Below are 21,806 nucleotides of genomic sequence, written 5' to 3'. Positions count from 1 at the left end.
GTTGAGGTTGGATTAGCTCTGTCCCATGACATAACTAGGCTAAGAGGATTGTTCGCTAGTTGAGAGCTTGTCTTTCACCTCCTCCTTCTCCTCCTCCTCCACCTCCACCTCCTCCTTTTCCTCCTCTCTCTAATTTTCATTTGCCCAGACAGCTCTTTCTCTGTTTGGGCCTTAACATTCTCTGCCGTCCTTGCGAGCTGAATGGACAGAGCCCAGGTGGACGCTACCTCTGGCCCTGGGGGAGGGGCGCTGGCGGTGAGTCTCACGGCTGATTCGTCCCTCTGGGCACAACGGCGGGACTAGCCACACAGAATAACAATCACCTGGTGGATGGAGCTAGTGTGTATGTTGTGAGAGGTTATGAAAGGTACATACGTACTTAAAACTTCCGGTGTTCATGCGGTAGTACAACAAAGTTGTCAAAGTGTGTGTGGGGTTGTATGTGTGTGTGTGCTTGTGTCTGTTACAGCAGTGCATTTTATGTCTTGACCTGTGTTTATGTGCTAAACGTGATGTGACTGCAAGCACGGTGTATCGCTATGTGTTTGGGTATCTGGACACACACACACACACACACACACACACACACACACACACACACACACACACACACACACAAGCGCATATGATCATCATCAAGGTCTGAAGATTTCAACAAAACAACAGTTGCTTGTGTGTGTGTGTGTGTGTGTGTGTGTGTGTGTGTGTGTGTGTGTGTGTGTGTGTGTGTGTGTGTGTGTGTGTGTGTGAGACATGTGTAGGTTGGTAGATTGGTTTCGGTACAGATTAGGGCTGGATTTTGGGTGACCATGGATCACATGAAAATAATATTGTAATGTAATCCAACCATTTGGATGTTGTCCAACATTGTTTAAAGGCTTAGCAGTGTGTATGTGGGCTGTAACTCTTTCTTTGAAATGGCCCCTGACTCATTTAAATATGAACTGTGGAATCCCTGAACCCAGTAAGACACATTATGATTTAGTGGTCGGTGCATGGACAACACATTATTAGATGTATCATTGTTTCTGCCAGTATAACAACACATCTCCATTATTAGATGTATCATTGTTTCTGCCAGTATAACAACACATCTCCATTATTAGATGTATCATTGTATCTGACTGTATAACAACACATCTCCATTATTAGATGTATCATTGTATCTGACTGTCTAACAACACATCTCCATTATTAGATGTATCATCGTATCTGACTGTATAACAACACATCTCCATTATTAGATGTATCATTGTATCTAACGATGCTCTTAGCGTCCTACGAGAACCCCAGGAGGTCCTCGATAGCTACAAGCATTTTCACGGCGTTCGTTACCAACGATGCTTTCGGGAAACTGTGTGAAAATTGTACGATGCTCGGACGACGCACTTCATCAACCACTTAGGCTAACGATGCTTTGGGGAAACGGGGCCCTGTGTTGTTGTGGTTGTTAGGGTTGTTGTGCGTTACACTCAGTGTTGTTGTGGTTGTTAGGGTTGTTGTACGTTACACTCAGTGTTGTTGTGGTTGTTAGGGTTGTTGTGCGTTACACTCAGTGTTGTTGTGGTTGTTAGGGTTGTTGTGCGTTTACACTCAGTGTTGTTGTGGTTGTTAGGGTTGTTGTGCGTTACACTCAGTGTTGTTGTGGTTGTTAGGGTTGTTGTGCGTTACACTCAGTGGTGTTGTGGTTGTTAGGGTTGTTGTGCGTTACACTGGCTCTGTGTTGTGTTCTTTCCTCTATTGGATAAAGAGAAATGTACAAACCACTCAAGTGGGTGCAGCATGCAACTGAAGTCACCTCCATAAACCAGATAGTGTGAATGGAGATCCGGTAGCTTACCTATAAAACTGAGGAAAAATTGGGTTGTCCAAATTCAGACCATAAACATTAGCTAAAACAATTTTGGACCCAAAGAGTTTGCCAGCAACCATTACATATCTCCCATTATCATCAGCAATTACAGAAGTTGGTACAAAAGGACTTCCTTTTTTGGAATATTCCAGCTGATGAGCCAAATAGAACCTGAAGCGTTGGCACTAGGTGACGTCATATTTAAAATATATATACAATGGAATTAAGTTGCTTGACTGAAGATGATTTAAAGCCCCCATCTTCAATCTTTTCCATATGAAAATACATTCATAAAAAAAATTTAATAGAAAAAATCAAACAAAAAAGGGAGTCCAAAATCCCTCCGCAGTTCCCGCCAGAATGAAAGGTCGCACTAAGCTCTTCTAAGCTAGGGAAGAGATAGCACATTCAAGGTGCTTGATATACAGGGAAACTCTGAATAACCAAGACCTGCAGAACATGTGTTATTATTAAGGCACAAGGGGTAATAACAGTCAGAATAGGATAAGCCTTATTACTCTGTAAAAGAGCCATTGGCTGTCAATATCTGAGTCTAAAATTCAGTGTAGATTCAGACTCACCAAGAGAGTAGGATGATGTCTTTTGTCAACCTGGTCTCACAGCAATCCGTGAAATGACCACGGACGCTTAACTCAAACTCCGTGGAATCCTTACTGAAACACGCCAATTTCCGTGTTATGGCCACGGATTTTGCTCCAATGCAAGTTAGTGACACTCATATTCCGGGGCACACACACAGATCCCGGTCTTAACGACCGAGTCTACCACGGGCGCTTAACTCAAATTCTGTGGTGGCCTCACGGAATAACTTAAATTGTCCGTGATATGCCAACGGAATTTGCTCCAATCCATGTTAATGACACTCATATTCCGTGGCACAAAAACAGATCCTCGTTTCAACGACCGAGTCAACCTGGTCTCACTTGCCACCATGTTTATTGTTTAATGGGAAAGAAGGGTTGCATGGACTATACGTCATCCAGCTCAGGTTGTGTAGCTGTGTGTGTGTGCCTGTCGGCTTATTAGCATCTGTAGTACTGATTTGAACTGTACTCGAGTATGGTTGGCGTGCTCACACTAGCCAAACAATCTAGACTTGAGCACGGTACAGGTGTGAATCAGACTTGGGCACGGTATAGATGGCTTAGTGTGAGTGGGCCCTAAGTCTGCAACCGAAGTTAAAGATCAGCTGTTTTGGCCCCTGGCATCCCCACGATCCTGATGTTGTTCCTTCTGGATCTAGATTCTAGATCTACACATTTGTTTTGCTAGGAATCAGTCAGGGTCCCAATCCGTTTCACCACCCGCTTCAAGACGTCGACGTCATCAGAGCATGCAGTCAGGCTACGTTCATGTGCATTTTGGCCAATTCCGCAGTGATAATCTTTTTAAACTCATCAAAGCTCGTCCCTTCACGGACATCCTTTCTAATTGTTGCCATTTAAATCCCTAACACTTCCCTCCCCTCAGTTTTCATCATGTAGACAAAGTCTGCACGCAAGGAGGAAAGCAACTTCCGCTTGAAGGCTTCCGCGTTATCCTGGCTAGCACCCGCTGTCTCCTTTATCACTCGAGAAGGATGACGCCGGCCAACTAGGCCCTGGGGAGGGCCAACTAGGCCCTGGGGAGGGAAAACGAGGCCCTGGGGAGGGAGAACTAGGCCCTGGGGAGGGCGAACTAGGCCCTGGGGAGAGAGAACGAGACCCTGGGGAGGGAGAACGAGGCCCTGGGGAGGGCGAACGAGGCCCTGGGGAGGGAGAACGAGTCCCTGGGGAGGGAGAACGAGGCCCTGGGGAGGGAGAACGAGGCCCTGGGGAGGGAGAACGAGGCCCTGGGGAGGGCGAACGAGGCTCAGATTCACCCGCTTGCACGTCTCCTAGATTTCCGCATGACTCAGAAACATGACGGATATTGATCCGGAATCTTGATAATGCTTTGTTTTAACGAGTAACTGCTAATAAATTGCCATTTAAATTTCTTATTTGTGAATCGTTCTGCAGAGATAGACTATACACGTCTCACCCCATAGCTTGCTCAACAGCGGCAGTATGAATTTTTTTTTAATATGGCCGGGCGGGAATCCGTGCGTAGTCCTGCCTGCTCCAGTGAACCAAGAAAGCCGGCTCCTTGACCAAGGCGGAATATACCCCCTCGGTTTTACACAGGTAAGACGCTGAAATTGCAGCAGTTTGCCAAGCCGCGAACGTTCCGGCTTGGCAGTGTAAATATGGCCACACACACACACACACACACACACACACACACACACACACACACACACACACACACACACACACACACACACACACACACACCGAACACACACACACACACACACGTATGCACAGAAAGAGAGAGGGATGGAGAGAGATAGACAGATATAGACAGACAGAGGGGGATAGAGAGAGAGAGAGACAGATACAACAGACGGAGAGGAATGGAGAGAGAGACAGATAAACGGACTGACAGAGAGGGAGCAAGGTAAAAGAGTGGAAAAGGGAGAAAGACAGGGCACAATAAACACTATGGGGACAAGGAATACATACAAGAAACAAAGAGAGAGAACGGAAAGAGTTGAACCAATGAGAGAGGGAGAGCTGTTGCTCTGCCTGTCTTGTGGAGGGTGTTGGTCTGTCTGTCTGTCTTGTTGAGGGTGCTGGTCTGTCTGTCTGTCTTGTTGAGGGTGTTGGTCTGTCTGTCTTGTTGAGGGTGTTGCTCTGCCTGTCCTGTGGAGGGTGTTGTCTGTCTGTCTGTCTTGTTGAGGGTGTTGGTCTCTCTGTCTGTCTTGTGGAGGGTGTTGGTCTGTCTGTCTGTCTTGTTGAGGGTTCTGGTCTGTCTGTCTGTCTTGTTGAGGATATTGGTCTGTCTGTCTGTCTTGTTGAGGGTCTTGGTCTGTCTGTCTGTCTTGTTGAGGGTCTTGGTCTGTTTGTCTGTCTTGTTGAGGGTCTTGGTCTGTCTGTCTGTCTTGTTGAGGGTCTTGGTCTGTTTGTCTGTCTTGTTGAGGGTGTTGGTCTGTCTGTCTGTCTTGTTGAGGTGCTCGTTCCAGCTGCTGTAGCCTGACTGCTGTGTCACCCTGAAGGTTTCACACTGTCGAGAAAACACAGAGGGAGAGAGAGAGAGAGAGAGAGAGAGAGAGAGAGAGAGGGAGAGAGAGGGAGAGAGAGGGAGAGAGAGGGTGAGAGAGTGAGAGAGAGAGAGAGAACAAGTAAAGGATTGGAAGAAGGAGGGTTGTATGAGGAGGAGGGGAGAGGAAGAAAATAAAGTTTGAATAAGAACCTTCATCCTCGCTTCTCCTCCCCTTCGCCCTCTCTCTCTCCCCCCTCTCTCTCTCCCCCTCTCTCTCTCCCCCTCTCTCTCTCTCCCCCTCCCCCCTCCCTCCTTAGCTCTCTCTCCCTCACTATATATACATTGGTGTCTCAGTCTCTCTCTCTTTCCCCGCATCCCGCTCAGCTTTGAGGATGCAGACCAGAGTATTTCCTTGTCGGTGGGGTAGAGAGGTGTAGAGGAACAGGAGGACCCCGTTCGTTCTGAGACTCTGAAAACACACTCAGCCATGGAGTGGAATGAGCTTGACTTGGTGCAGGAATTCTCCCTGGAAGGACAATGCAGCAAAATTAAGGTCCGCTCCTGCAGGATCACATGGGACAGCCCGCAGGTAATGGGGGGTGAGGGTGTGTGTGTGTGTGTGTGTGTGTGTGTGTGGGGTCATAATAGAGGTGCTGATGCTCTCTGTAGCATGCCCCTGTCATTCAGATCGATCCAATCCGGTGGTGCGGAGCTGTCACTGTAACAGATAGACAGTGTGTGTCAGTGTGTGTATGCTGCTGTGCATGTTGTGTGCTGTGTTCAGTGTCAGCGGGGTACGCCACTGCAGAGTTCCCGCCGCGGGTCAGCAGGAGACCAGCCTGTCTCTGACACCTCCTCCAGTGTCCTGATGTATCCATCACCAGGCCAGTGTCCTGATGTATCCATCACCAGGCCAGTGTCCTGATGTATCTATCACCAGGCCAGTGTCCTGATGTATCCATCACCAGGCCAGTGTCCTGATGTATCCATCACCAGGCCAGTGTCCTGATGTATCCAACACCAGGCCAGTGTCCTGATGTATCCATCACCTCCTCCAGTGTCCTGATGTATCCATCACCAGGCCAGTGTCCTGATGTATCCATCACCAGGCCAGTGTCCTGATGTATCCATCACCAGGCCAGTGTCCTGATGTATCCATCACCAGGCCAGTGTCCTGATGTATCCATCACCAGGCCAGTGTCCTGATGTATCCATCACCAGGCCAGTGTCCTGATGTATCCAACACCAGGCCAGTGTCCTGATGTATCCATCACCTCCTCCAGTGTCCTGATGTATCCATCACCAGGCCAGTGTCCTGATGTATCTATCACCAGGCCAGTGTCCTGATGTATCCATCACCAGGCCAGTGTCCTGATGTATCCATCACCAGGCCAGTGTCCTGATGTATCCATCACCAGGCCAGTGTCCTGATGTATCCATAACCAGGCCAGTGTCCTGATGTATCCATCACCAGGCCAGTGTCCTGATGTATCCATCACCAGGACACTGCCCTCTGTGAGCACACGCTGCCATTGGCTGCGTTGTTGTAGATGACTAGGTGCTGATGCTTAGGACGCCTATAAAGCCATCGTTGTTGCTTCATGTGTTCCGTGAGAGCACAGTGGTGGCCAGGTGCCCGATGGCCTCATGTTGCACTGATCCCATTATGTCTTGGTATGAGTGCACTCTACTACACATCAGTAGGGTGTCTATTGTGTAGACCGGTGTTCTGACATGGTTTCTGAAATAATATTTATATGAGACTGAGGACAATGATATTTAGAGTATCAAGGGAATATCATATTGTAAATAAAAGGGTATGTATGATGTATGAATAAATAAATATATATATATAGTGTACATCATCCCTTCATAACTTTTAGCAGTCCAGTCGATGGAATGGCAAGAGTTTAAATAGCTGTGTGTTGTATTCACAGTGCCATTCTTACTCTAATTGTATGTTATGGGCTGTGCTCTCTTATGATGACTCAGTTCAACGTTTCAAACCACAGCTCTGAGAGTAGCCCAGAGGGTGAGGCTGATCAGGTAATCATATGGTTTATCAGGTAATTGGTGTTTCCTACAGTCTGAAATGAGTGCCTGGTAATCTCAAGTTCCTTAGTTTGTATGGTTATTGCCTCCCCCTAAGGGGCTTAAGGTTTGAGAGTTGTAACGAGAGAGTTTCCCTCCCTGTGTTGGGGGAATGTCTGCAGTGTCTTACCTACAGCACCTTTAACTCATCTAAAAGCATTCATAATATGCAATATTTGCTGTTGGATTTTTTTTTGTTGATTTTTTCATTTTACTGAACAAATTTAAAAAATTTGAATCAAAAGGTGATTCATAAGCTATGATTGAAAGTATAAGGGGTGCCGTCACAGAGGATGTGTAGAACGAGTCACCAGCCTCGTTCTACAAGCTGGTGACTGTACTCAGCAGTCACCAGCCTGTAGAACGCCCCCTGCATCCTGATGCAACAGCAGCCTGCATTCGTGTTGACACAGCAGATCAGAACCATTGGAACAGCATGGCAGCAGAATGAGCCACATTGAGTTGAGTTGTGGGAAATCATACGTGCAATTTATATTGTGTGTGAAATCTAAATTGTGAAATCTAAAATAAATAAATCAAATAAAACTGACCACTCAGTATTGGAGAGGAAGGAAGTGTGTGTGTGTGTGTGTGTGTGTGTGTGTGTGTGTGTGTGTGTGTGTGTGTGTGTGTGTGTGTGTGTGTGTGTGTGGCTCTTTGTGTGATTAAGGAAATGCATCAAGTAGTCTCTAAAGGACATCCTGCCATTTAGCATGTCTGGTCAGTAACACAAATGTACCCAAACGCAAACACACACACACACACACACACACACACACACACACACACACACACACACACACACACACACACACACAGACACACATACACACACTGACACACACACACACACACTGACACACACACACTGACACACACACACACACACAGACACACAGACACACACACACACACTGACACACACACACACACACACACAGACACACACACACACACACACACACACACGGAAAGGTTGTCTGTTTGTGTAATACGTAGATAGACACAATTATACTAATAAACATCATAATAATGATAATACTAAGAAGAGCAGAGAGCTGCCCTCTACACCAGTTTGATGAGGATTGGTTTAAGTTTACCTTGCCTTTTAGCATTAAGTTAATTTTGGACGATTTTGAGCCTCTGGCGGCCATGTTGTTTTGTCAATCAACTTCATTTTACTTGAGCAGTTGGAACTTTGGTCCCCAACAGCCACTAAGTTGGACCCGCTCAAATCAAACATTCCGTCTATGAACTGTGGTGATTTTAGTCACAGGCCACGCCCTTTTCGATGCCACGCCCTAATTGGAAATATGTTGAGTCTGTCTTGTTCAGAATTTGATTCTGAACAACTTTTGCATTGGACTTAAGAGTCCATTTTGATGTTGATATAAGCATTTAAGTCTTTACGCGTTTTAAACCACACCCTTTTTAGAAGTCAATGGCTCCTGGGCACTTTAGCTTTTTATCTACAGACATTGCTTTATGTCAAATTGTGGGCATTGGTCCAAAGATGATAAATGCTAAAGGATTTTTGTCCTAGTGCAAAAACCTAGGATCCTTAAGGAATTAAGGGTTTTTAACAAAGTTCGACATAGTCGTAAATCTATCCAAATAAAGTCATAGATTCTTGAAGCATATTTGTTCAGCATGAGGATATGCATGTATTGACAAAGTGTCATGACTCTAAGTCAAAGCGGTTATGAGATATGTTTGTTCAAAGTTTACAATTTTTAACTGTTGCTATAGCGCCACCTTTGGGCAAATCAGTGTAATATTTGCTCTCTGTTAATGTTGAGTCAGCCTCTACAGCTGTAGTAAGTTTCATAAAAAGCGTGCGAGCGGTTTAGGCTGTGTAAGTCAAACTTGGCGGAATAATAATAGTAATAATAATAATAATAAAAATAAAACTAACAATCACAATAGGCCTTCGAACTGCCTTCGAACTTTGTGCTTGGCACTCTAATGATAATACTAAGAGATGATTGGAAGAGCAGAGAGCTGCCTTCTTGCTGATGTGCAGTCTGCAAAATCTCTAATTAGATTTTAATGTCTCAAGTATGGGGTCAGAACAGTCTAATTTATAATGAATGCACAGAGAAGGATTCACAAATATATTTTGGGATTTATATATAAATGACTCTCTTCTCACAAATACATTTCAATGCACACACAAATGGATTTCGGTATGTACGAATGTAAAATAAATCCACAAACAAAAATAAGTTTCACTAGCACATTTCTGATCCACACACAAATATGTCTTGTTTTAAATAAATGTAAGATAAACCCTTCATAAATATATGAATTAAAAAGATATTTGCAATTTTCATCAAAAATGTATTTGGATGTTTATATACAAACTGTTAAACTTGAATTTACAAGACGCTTTCATTTGTGAACTTGTCTGCATTTATATGTGGATTTTTGAGACTCTCCTGACGTGACTGGATTCACAAATGCATTTTTTAAACAAGGAACTATCTGTAGCCAATCAGATGCCTCCCTTGTTTTCTATATATTTTACATTTATACATACCGATATCCATTTGTGTGTGCATTGAAATGTATTTGTGAGAAGAGAGTCATTTATATATGAATCACAAAATACATTTGTGAATCCTTCTCTGTGTATACCTTATTAATGAGACTGTTGACCCCATACTCAATAAACAGAATATAGAGACGAGATCAAAGGACACAATAGGCCTTATTTTGCTAGCGGTTATCTTGGCTCCCTCTTGGCAGCTCGGTGAGTAAAGCTTGGTGAGCAAAGTAGTCCAAAGCCTCGAGAATCCCTGACAACATACAATTGTGTTGCTGCCCAGATGTTCCTCTCAACAAGCACGTCAGTAGGGGTCAAGGGAAGGTTGTCCTTCCTCCCGGAGTGGAACTGCCAGAACTCACCATTCTAGGAGAGCTTCTCCTGTCGTCTTTGTGAAAAACAGAACTAAATGAAGAGGCTGTGAACTTCATGACCAGGTTCAAATGATGGATCTGTCTGTATGAATGTCCAAGGTGAACATTTAAGCATAATTATAAGTAGAGGTTAAGTAAAGATACATATCATGTATAACTGGTAGTTTTAGTTTTAAAGTAAGTGAACGACTTTAAAATTATAACGCATGCGTAATGTGTGTGTGATTCTGTCTGTGGGTGTGTGTGTTGTGTGTGTGTGTGTGTGCGTCCGTGCGTGCGTGCGTGCGTGTGTGTATATGCTTGCGTATGTGTGTGTGTGTGTGTGTGTGTTTTTGCGTGTGGGGGTTGTGGTGTGTAGGTTCCCCGTGTAGAGCTGACCCTCTCTGAGCTCCAGGAAATGGCCGTGAGACAACAGCTACAAGTAGAGGCTCAACAACAGAGGTTGGTTGCTAAGGTAACACAAACCAGGACGCCAGAAGTGCGTGTAGAAGCATGCTGAACATCGCTGTTGACTAAGTGTGTGTTTGTGTGTGTGTATATGAAGCCTATATGTTCATTTCCTTATATCTGTTTTCTTACTTAGCCCACACAATGCACAGACAAAAACAGTCAAGTAAAGTCTCACTATCAGTACACAAAACATACCAAAATCATTGCACACGCAGAACAGACACGAGCAAAATGTAGTCTTAGTCAACGGTGCCTTTCAGCGTTTACACCAGTAACACCGTTAAGAGGAAGGAGAATTTACCATTTCAAATTGTGTTTTATTTTTAAAAAAAAAGATTTGCGATTCGACTTTATTTCATAGATTTCATGAGACGTCAGAGACTTCAGAGAGCACAGCTTGGCATGGGAAACGTTAGGTCATGAACACTGAGCCCTTGGACCAAGGCTCTGATACCGCTGCATCTGTTTTATAAACCCCTTCCTTTGCACACATAGCAGGGTGGAAATGGGTTTGTATGAAAGAATGGGCAGCTGCTACAGTCAGCCGGTTGTCCGACCAACAAACAGGAAGGGCCTCTGAGTACTGTGAACACAAGGTGTTGTAAGGCAGCTGATACCGCAGAGGGCCTGGCGGTTTGGAACCAGGGAGAGAGATTCAGAGCATCCTGCCTCTCTTTCTATTTCGTTACTTTACTACCCTCTTTGATGTCTTTCTGTACTTTTTGAATACTTCTCTTTTGTTTTATTTGTTCTTTCTTTCTTTTTTTCCCTCAAAGAAGCACAAATGACCACAGGTGACCCTGATCTTAATTCCCATGCTTCATTGTACAGACACAGATATAGTTGCAAGCAACCATGAGAGGGTCCTACTGAATGAGTATGGAGGTGGCCTAATGAATACATGGTGGTAAACTTTATTTGATGTGATGCCATGTTTCACAGAATGATTGGTTGAGGTTGGTCTTGAACCACCGATGGTCATGAGTCTACACTATATGGACATGTTCACTACCAGGGGCAGATCCGATTATTTTGAGAAACAGAAATCTTCCGTACATGGTGAGCTTGGTCGGTATGGTAATATGTTATTGGTATGCCTTAAAAACTGGTTTTCCGGAAGTTTACATATCAAAGCAAACACAAACCATGTTTCTAGAGCATATTGTGTCAAATTCCACGTTTGCTAAATTCCGTATGTACCACTTTAAGGCCCAGCCTGCCTTAGAGGGAGGCCGTGATTCAGAAAGGCTACTTAAACAAATGCATCCAATTTCAATTTTCAGATATAGATATAGATAAATTTGGCATGGGTATATTGTTGAATCTTCTCTTAGAAGCCATATTTGACAAGCGAGCCTATGTGTTATAGCTGTTAAAACATCAGAGATATTAATAGATTTCACTTAAAAATGTATATCTCTGCCATCTTTGCTATGAATTTCACACCATAGAGTCCCACAGTCACCTGGTAAATGTGTGACGAGTTTCCATTTTTTACCACTTTCGGCACAAAGCAGTTTATATGTGGGTGTTTGGTCGAGTTGTAGCAATTGCATTAAGACTAAATGATCTGACCATATGGGTCAGACTCTGAAAGTTGTTCATCATGACGAATGGTGCATGTATAACAAGTTTTAAGCATATTGCACTTTCCTAGACAGTTTAGTATTTTTCACTTAAGAATGCGTATTATAGTGCCACCTATAGTTAATTATGGCCCATCCTTGATATCCCTAACTCACTTTACGAATTCTACAAGCCTGCCAATTTATACAACTTTTGAAAATGTTGTTTTTGAGATATGGCCAAATGTGCCAGGAAAAAAATAATTAATGTAGTTGCAAGCAACCATGACGGGGTCCTGCTGTATGACCGTATGACTGACCATATTACTGTATGACTGACAGTATGACCATATAACTGACCGTATTACTGTATGACCGACAGTATGACAGACAGTATGACCGTATGACCGACAGTATGACCGTATGACTGACCGTATTACTGTATGACCGACATTATGACCGACAGTATGACCGTATGACTGACCGTATTACTGTATGACCGACATTATGACCGTATGACTGACCGTATTACTGTATGACCGACAGTATGACCATTTGACTGACCGTATTACTGTATGACCGACAGTATGACAGACAGTATGACCGTATGACCGACAGTATGACCGTATGACTGACTGTATTACTGTATGACCGACAGTATGACCATATGACTGACCGTATTACTGTATGACTGACAGTATGACCATATGACTGACCGTATTACTGTATGACCGACAGTATGACCATATAACTGACCATATTACTGTATGACCGACAGTATGACCGACAGTATGACCGTATGACTGATCGTATTACTGCATGAACAACAGTATGACAGACAGTATGACCGTATGACCGAAAGTATGACAATATGACCGACAGTATGACAGTATGACAGTATGACCGACAGTATGACCGACAGTATGACAGTATGACCGACAGTATGACAGTATGACAGTATGACTGTATGACCGACATTATGACAGTATGACAGTATGACCGACAGTATGACCGACAGTATGAAAGTATGACCAACAGTATGACAGTATGACAGTATGACCAACAGTATGACTGACAGTATGACCGACAGTAAGACCGACAGTATGACAGTATGCCCGACAGTATGACATTATGACAGTATGACCGACAGTATGACAGTATGACAGTATGACAGTATGACCGACAGTATGACTGTATGACCGACAGTATGACAGTATGACAGTATGACAGTATGACCGACAGTATGACAGTATGACACTATGACACTATGACACTATGACACTATGACTGTATGACCGACAGTATGACAGTATGACAGTATGCCAGTATGACACTATGACACTATGACACTATGACTGTATGACCGACACTATGACAGTATGACAGTATGACCGACACTATGACAGTATGATAGTATGACAGTATGACACTATGACACTATGACAGTATGACAGTATGACCGACAGTATGACAGTATGAACGACACTATGACCGTATGACCCACAGTATGACCGTATGACCCACAGTATGACCCTAGTAAAAATATTTTGAGAAATAGAAGTCTTCCGTACATGGAGATATGGTGAGCTTGGTAAAATGGCATTGGTATGCCTTAAAAACTAAACAATCACCCACCATGTTTCTAAAGCATACTGTGTCAAAATCCACTGTCAAACGGATGTTTTTGAAATGACGTGTGAGCCGCTTTAGGGCCAGCCTGCATTGTAGAGAGGCCACCGTTCAGAAGGCAACTTCAAACAAATGCATACTTTATTTTTTTTATATCGACTTGAAAATTGGCATGGGTATAGTATGGAGTCTACCCTTTGTAGCTGACAGCCAAGCCTAGCTGTTTTTAAAATGTATATATCTTCCATCTTTAGCCTTACTGCTATGAATTTCACACCATATAGTCCCACATAGCACCCCTAGTTCGAGTTTACAGCTTTTACCACCTTTGGCACCAAAGCAGTTAATGTGCGGGTGTTCGGTCAAGTTGTAGCCATTGCATTACAGCTTTCCTCAGTCACTTTGGTACATTTCTCGAATCATCCTCGAAATTTGCAAAGCAGTAAGTGCATTTCTCAAAACAATTCGTACAAATAGCAAATCACCATGGATTACCTGCAAAAGCCAGTATCTTGCTCAGAATCATTAGTTTATCTCTCAAAAGTAAATATCTGTGTCAATAAACATGTCAGTGCCATCAGAATGACAAGTCCTTGTGTCATTGTGTACGGATAAGACAGTCAAATTTCTTAGTCATGTTGTCAATATAACAGTCTACTCTGGGGGGATGTTCTGATGTTAACTATGGCTAAAGTTTTGAAGACAATTATTGTAAATTCTAAGTTACACCTTAGTGTATGTGGGAGATTGATTGCAAGTGACTGGACAAGATTCACATTTATCCTTTTGCTGTTTGTACTGTAATTTGTCGAAAGACCATGTCATTGTGATACAGAAAGGAAAAGACAGCACTGCATAGCACAAAGAAAAAAACAAAATAGAAATGTGAACATAGGACAATGTCCTTAGGGAAAATTGTACATGCATTGCTGTAGGAATTACAGCAGTCTTCCTACACCTCCTGACGTTCCTGTCTCATTCTCAGGCAGCCTCACTCCTCTTCCTCTTCTTCTTCTCTCTGGCTGTTGACCCCGTCCAATTCCTTGTCCTTCCATTGTCAGACAATGTAACATTGTGTTGTGCTCCAGCTATATATATACTTGCCAGTTCATGGTTCAGGAGATGCACCTTTGAGCTATTTCAGTGAACTGGTTGATCATTGGTTGATCTAATGCTTCACATATTTCACTTCTTTAGAGAAAGTCAAGATTCACCTGGTAGCAATTTACCAATTCAGGACAGATTTAGAAAAAAAGTCTAATGGAAATGTATAGAAATATGCTTGACATATTATGACAACTTGTTGAACCATTTTGCATGTAAAGACTCATGCAATGAACAAAACACTGCCTAAATGTTGTGGGGATGGGACTATTCAATAGAGACCTGTTACGGGTGCTGCCTCCTTGTTCCTGGTGGGAGGAGACTGGGCGTTACCTTGCAGTGACTTATTGAAAAGGCCGGCCCTCCCAAGTATATAACCTGCCTACTTCTAAGATGGCTCTCTCTTTTTCTCTCAAACCCTCGACATGGCAGACGCTGGCTGGTCGCACTTTTTCTTTTGTTAAACCAGAACACTTTTGTTCAAATCCGTATGTATTATTGTTGATCTTGGATCTTTTATTTTATGGTGGGAGCGGTTGCCTTCTTTTCTGTTTTTGTGGCAACCCTCTCATTCTGTCCGATATATGGAAAAGAAATAAACCAAAACGTTTTCTTTCCAGAAAATCTGTTTCTTTGAGTTATTATGTTAGTTGTTCACACGATTTTAATGTGGGCTCGTAACAAGACCCATTACAATACATTTTGATCAACATGACATAAGCCATTGATAATGTAGGAAAGAGCAGAGAATTGTAGATAATCATTTGCATGGATGTAACAAAGCATTTGCAACTTGTTCAAAGTAATGAGAAACTGCTTTTTCGATGTGCACAAGTGAGAAATTGATGTGAAGAATGAACAGGTAGTTTTGAGAATTTCAATTCTGATCTGAGAAATGTACCAAAGCATGTATGCATGGTAAGCATGGTGCATGTATAACACGTTTCATACATATTGCACTTTATTAGCGGAAATGGCAGCCTGTTTGGTATGTTGCACTTCAAAGGCTTGTTATAGCATCACCTTTAGTTCATTCTGGCCCATCCTTGTTATCCCTAACTCAATTCACAAGTTCTACAAGCCTGTCCATTTTTACAACTTTTGACCATGTCGTTTTTGAGATATGGACGATTTTGTCAGGAACAAAATAAATAAATATAGTTGCAAGGAACCATGACGGAGTCCTACTCTATGTCCGGCAGTACGATAGTGTGACCAACAGTGTGACCGTATGACCCACGGTATGACAGTGTGACAGTATGACAGTATGACCGTATGACCAACAGTGTGACAGTATGACCGTATGACCAACAATATGACAGTATGACAGTGTGACCGACAGTATGACAGTATGACAGTGTGACCGTATGACCCACAGTATGACAGTATGACCGACAGTATGACAGTATGACAGTATGACCGTATGACCAACAGTGTGACAGTATGACCGTATGACCAACAATATGACAGTATGACCGACAGTATGACAGTATGACAGTGTGACCATATGACCCACAGTATGACAGTATGACAGTATGACCGACAGTATGACAGTATGACAGTATGACTGACAGTATGACAGTATGACCGACAGTATGACAGTATGACCAACAGTATGACAGTATGGCGACAGTATGACGGTATGACAGTATGACAGTATGACCGTATGACCCACAGTATGACAGTATGACCCACAGTATGACAGTATGACAGTATGACTGTATGACCGACAGTATGACAGTATGACCCATAATATGACAGTATGACAGTATGACAGTATGACAGTATGACTGTATGACCCACAGTATGACCGTATAACCGACAGTATGACGGTATGACCGTATGACAGTATGACAGTATGACAGTATTACAGAGAGTATGACCGTATGACCGTATGACCGACAGTATGACCGTTTGACCGTCAGTATGACGGTATGGCCGACAGTATGACCGTTTGACCGTCAGTATGACCGTAGACTGCCAAGGGCAGATTAGAGTATATTTTGAGAAATAGAAGTCATCCGTACGTAGAGGTATGGTGAGCTTGGTCGGTATGGTAATATGGCATTGGTATGCCTTAAAAACTGGTTTACCGGATGTTAATATCAAAACAATCACCAACCATGTTTCTAAAGCATACTCTGTCAAAATCCACTGTTAAACCGAAGCAAAATGACGTGCGTACCGCTTTAAGGCCCAGCCTGCATTCAGAAGGGAGAACTTCAAACAAATGTTTTGTGGTTGTTTTTTCAGATATAGTCTGCAACGGGTATACTATTGAATCTCCTGTCAATAGCCATATTAAAACAGCTGAGCCTACAGTTTTTGGATGCAATGTTAGAGCTGTTCTAACCTGTTGTAGAGCTGTTTACGTATGCATGTATTTCACTTTAAAATGTATATCTCGGCCGTCTTTCGCCTTATTGCTATGAATTTTACACAATATAGTCATATGGTACATGTGTGCTGAGTTTGCAACTTTTACCATCCCGGCACCAAATCTTTTGGAGTGTGGGTGTTTGATTCCTACGTTTTTCGTAAGACCTCTAATAATAATACAATTACAATAGGGTTCCTACGGTTTCGTAGGACCCCTTATAATTACCTCTTAATGTTGTTCTGTTCACCTGTAGGACCTCTAATAATAAAACAAACGATTACAATAGGGTTCCTACTTTTCTTAGGACCCCTAATTATTACGTCTTAGCGTTTTGTTCACCTGCATGTCTTCTGTGTGTTTGGTTTTAACCTTAACTCTCAGTTAATATGACTCATAGAGTAGAACATGCATTAGAGTTAAAATCATGCATGGAGATGTGGGCATAGTAACTTGTAAAAGTATGTAGTTACCAGTTATTATTAACTGGTAACGTTCATGTAGTAGAAGTTAACCCAGAGTCAATTAAACTGTTGCATGTTTTCTCTTGAATGTTTCTAACGTCCTCTGCCTCCCAGGAACAGAGACTCAGGTATCTTCAGCAGCGAGGCAGGCCGAGCCAAGCACAGACTCAGGTGAGCTCAACCAGATATTCATCCACAAGCCTCCCTCAGCTCCCTGTCTTCTGCGGTCTGTAGTCTCTCTCTGCTCAGGCCTCCGGCTTAGTGGAGAAACAAACAACGGGGGTAAGAACCACTGGCTGATTACCTCACTCTCTTAAACAGATATCTGCTCAGGGAAGAGGTGCCAATTCCAGAAATGCAAACACTGACATTTGATAAAATAAGACAAATTAGTAAAAATAAGTGTCAAAAACAAGTTTGAATGAACTTGATGTGTCTTAAGGACCCCACCCCACCCTTGTTTCCAGGCAGAGGCAGAGCAGCTGCGGTGGCTGACGGAGCGGGTGGACTGCCAGGAGGCCAAGCTGAAGGCCGTCCGGCTGCTCAGAGGCCAGATGGACTACAGCCGGCTGATCAACGGGAGCCTCTGTGAGCACAGACACGTGCACACACACAAACACACACACAAGCACGCACGCAAGCGTGCATACACACACACACACACACACACCCACACCACACGCACGTAGGATGCAATCACACACACACATACACATCCACACACAGACACACACACACGTGCACTTTTACAAATGTACACACGCACGCAAGCACTCACCCATGCACTCTCTAACACAGACACACGCACACACACACACACAGCTGCATGTAGCTTTCAAACCTTTCGTTTCCGTCCAACCATACGTTATATTTTTGTAAAATATTTGAAGGAAGCGATGGCTGTTGTGATTTTCTGGCATCTCACTCGCGGTATGTGGCTCATGAGGTAGAGCGGGTTGACTGTCAACTGGAAGGTTGCTAGTTCAATCCCCGGCTCCTCTTAGCTGTAGAGGTGTTCCTGAGCAAGGCACCTCACCCTAATGGTTCCCGACGAGCTGGCTGTCGCCATGGGGACCCTGCAGTCGGTGTGTGAATGGGTGTTGCTAATCGATATTGTAGAGTGCTTTGAGTGGCCACTAAATAAGCACTATATGAATGCAGTCTAATACCATTAACTCTCTCTCTGTCTCTCTGTAGTTGCAGAGATAGATCATGTCAGCAGCCTGTTCCAGGAGAAGCAGGCAGAGTTGCAGTCGGCCGTTGTGAGAGTGGACCAGGTAGTCTAAATGTTTAGGATTAATGTCCAAATATCTGGATTGTCCCCTCCCACTACTGCCACTTTGTTAAACCTGCACTATCTACGTTCCCTTTAGCGGCCTCTACTGGCTTAGGATGTAGCTACAATGATAACTATATCCTTTTTTACACCACAATAGTTTTTTACACCACAATAGTTTTTTACACCACAATTTTTACAGCCCATGCCAGTAACCGGTGGGGGTCAAAGTTGACCACAAACAACCGTTTATGGAATGAAGCCGTGGATAGGAGGGTTTTACCTTGTAAAACGTTGTAGCTCTGAAATCTTTTAATGGGGTAAATAGCTGCAAACAAATGAATAATAGTGTTTACCTGGTTTTCAAATAAAAAATAATTAAGATATACATAGGTCTTTGAAATAACGCTTTTATATTTTGTATTCCCATTTTATTGTTTGATTTGTCTCAGTTGACCCAGCAGTTGGAAGATCTCAGAAGAGGGCGTCTTCAACTGCAACCCACCATGCCACAGCAAGGACCGCCCCCCAGCTCACAGGCCCCTCCCATTGGCTCAGACAGAAGGCCCTCTTCCAAGGAGGGGCCACTCACATCCGGCCCTGCTGCTCTGGAACTCCGGAGACTGTACCAGGAGCTGCAGGTGAACGCTCTCTGGGACCTCAACTATTCATTTAACCACAATAACAATTTATATTAAATAATAGTATAATCATAATATATTATTATTATATATATATACATATATATTAGGGCTGGGCAAGTTAACGCGTTAATTACGCATTAACTTGTTTTTACGCGATTAATACAACACACAAACAATTTATTGATTTTTTACTTTGATATTGTTTTTTCCCACAGAATGTCAACATTCATATCAGAAATCATTTTTGTTTCTAGTTCCACTTACTTTACATTAAATTACACTTGCAGTAAGTGACAGCCTGATTACAATTCCCAAATCTGTGGCGCTACTTATTTGAATTTAACTACACATGTGGTGACTGTTGGTTTACAATCGTACTAACTAACTGCCTTTTTACAATGCCCAAAGATCACTTGGCCTAGTTTTTGCTAATTAAGTACATTTGGTATGAATGATAATTTGTAATTCCATTTGATAATCTCATGTAACTTCAATTGGAGTGGATTCACAATAAAATATTAAAAGTGTGATTAATCGCGAGTTAACTCACCATACTATGCCATTAATCGCGATTAAACTTTTAATCGTTGCCCAGCCCTAATATATATATATATATATAATCAATCAATCAAAATTATAACAATGCTATCTAATCCATGACATAGGTCTGCGAAAATATGACTTCTCAGAAAAAAGTGTTGTTGTGGCTCAACTTGCCCCAGCGTAGTACGACATATATTTTTACGTATGGATAAATTTGCTCTGACATAGCAGTCATTATACATGATACGTACTTTGACAAGCAAAAAAAAGTTTATTGGGAAAAACTCTTCCATGTGCTTCTCTACATCACAGCAAGATATAAATGATGGGTGCTTCCAGAATTCAGGGTCAAATTACAACAAATGTGTACAGTTGCCTAAACACGGGGGTGGGGTCAACTTACCCACTGGCTCATCTTACCCTACTCTCCCCTATATTTATTAGTGCTGTCAAAATTAACGCCTTAATCTTTGCATTAATCTTGAAAGATTTAATGAGTAAACATTATTACGCAACTCTTCCGTTGACTTTTGTGGCGAGGTGTGCCGCAAAAAAGTTTATTGATTGATCTTTGGAGAAAACAATACTAATCTGCACAGTTAGCAAAGCCAAAAGTTATTTACACAGACCTTATTCGTCTTTGAAATATCAACTCATAGCAAAACACAGAAACCACCTGGCTGCATCGATCAAAAGGGGTATGGTCGGAGAATCATTCAGATCAGGAGACGCCTTATGATCCAACCTTATGATAAACACGGACCAAAGGAAGAACAGGATGAAACAGTAGAATTTAAAGAGCCGGTTAACCCACTGTTTGGCTCTTTAAAGAGCCGATTAGCCCACTGTTTGGCTCTTTAAAGAGCCGGTTAACCCACTGTTTGAGTCTTTAAAGAGCCGGTTAACCCACTGTTTATCTCTTTAAAGAGCCGATTAACCCACTGTTTGGCTCTTTAAAGAGCCGATTAACCCACTTTTTGGCTCTTTAAAGAGGCGATTAGCCCACTGTTTGGCTCTTTAAAGAGCTGATTAGCCCACTCTTTCAGATGGCTCTTTAAAGAGCCGGTTATACTACAGGTGTCAGGGAAGCTTAAGCCTCTCTCGGACGCGGTCATTAAATAAACTGCTGTTCAGACGGAGCTTCACCATCCATACACACGGTAACGTTACACTATAAGGGTCCGAAAAGATGAACATCCTCTCGGATGCTGCAGTATGCCGCTGGCCAGACAGAGCTCCACACGCGTCATCACACACTAACAGACAGCTCAACACGCTACCAGACAGAGCTCAACACGCTACCAGACAGAGCTCAACACGCTACCAGACCGAGCTCAACACGCTACCAGACAGAGCTCCACACGCGTCATCACACGCTACCAGACAGAGCTCAACACGCTACCAGACAGAGCTCAACACGCGTCATCACATGCTACCAGACAGAGCTCAACACGCTACCAGACGGAGCTCAACACGCTACCAGACAGAGCTCAACACGCTACCAGATAGAGCTCAACACGCTACTAGACAGAGCTCCACACATGCCATCACACGCTACCAGACAGAGCTCAACACGCTACCAGACACAGCTCAACACGCTACCAGACAGAGCTCAACACGCTACCAGACAGAGCTCAACACGCTACCAGACAGAGCTCAACACGCTACCAGACAGAGCTCAACACGCTACCAGACAGCTCAACACGCTACCAGACAGAGCTCAACACGCTACCAGACAGCTCAACAGGCTACCAGAAAGAGCTCAACACGCTACCAGACAGAGCTCAACAAGCTACCAGACAGCT

General features: G+C 43.2%; 1 protein-coding gene across 1 annotated transcript in view; it reads left to right on the top strand.

The window, feature by feature from the left end:
- Nucleotides 1-21,806, top strand: part of LOC307087072 (apoptosis-stimulating of p53 protein 1-like) — a 51,686-nt gene that overhangs the window by 13,101 nt on the left and 16,779 nt on the right. The window contains exons 5-8 of the mRNA XM_079752512.1: nucleotides 17,653-17,709; nucleotides 18,006-18,126; nucleotides 18,736-18,815; nucleotides 19,267-19,455. Coding sequence (XP_079608638.1) covers nucleotides 17,653-17,709; nucleotides 18,006-18,126; nucleotides 18,736-18,815; nucleotides 19,267-19,455 — 447 coding nt within the window. The remainder of the gene's footprint in view (nucleotides 1-17,652; nucleotides 17,710-18,005; nucleotides 18,127-18,735; nucleotides 18,816-19,266; nucleotides 19,456-21,806) is intronic.

The sequence above is a fragment of the Pollachius pollachius genome (genome assembly GCF_949987615.1).
Source record: "Pollachius pollachius genome assembly, chromosome: 15".
Classification (NCBI taxonomy): Eukaryota; Metazoa; Chordata; class Actinopteri; order Gadiformes; family Gadidae; genus Pollachius; species Pollachius pollachius.
The sequence above is the reverse complement of the archived record's forward strand: the minus strand, read 5'-3'. Positions and strand labels throughout refer to the sequence as shown.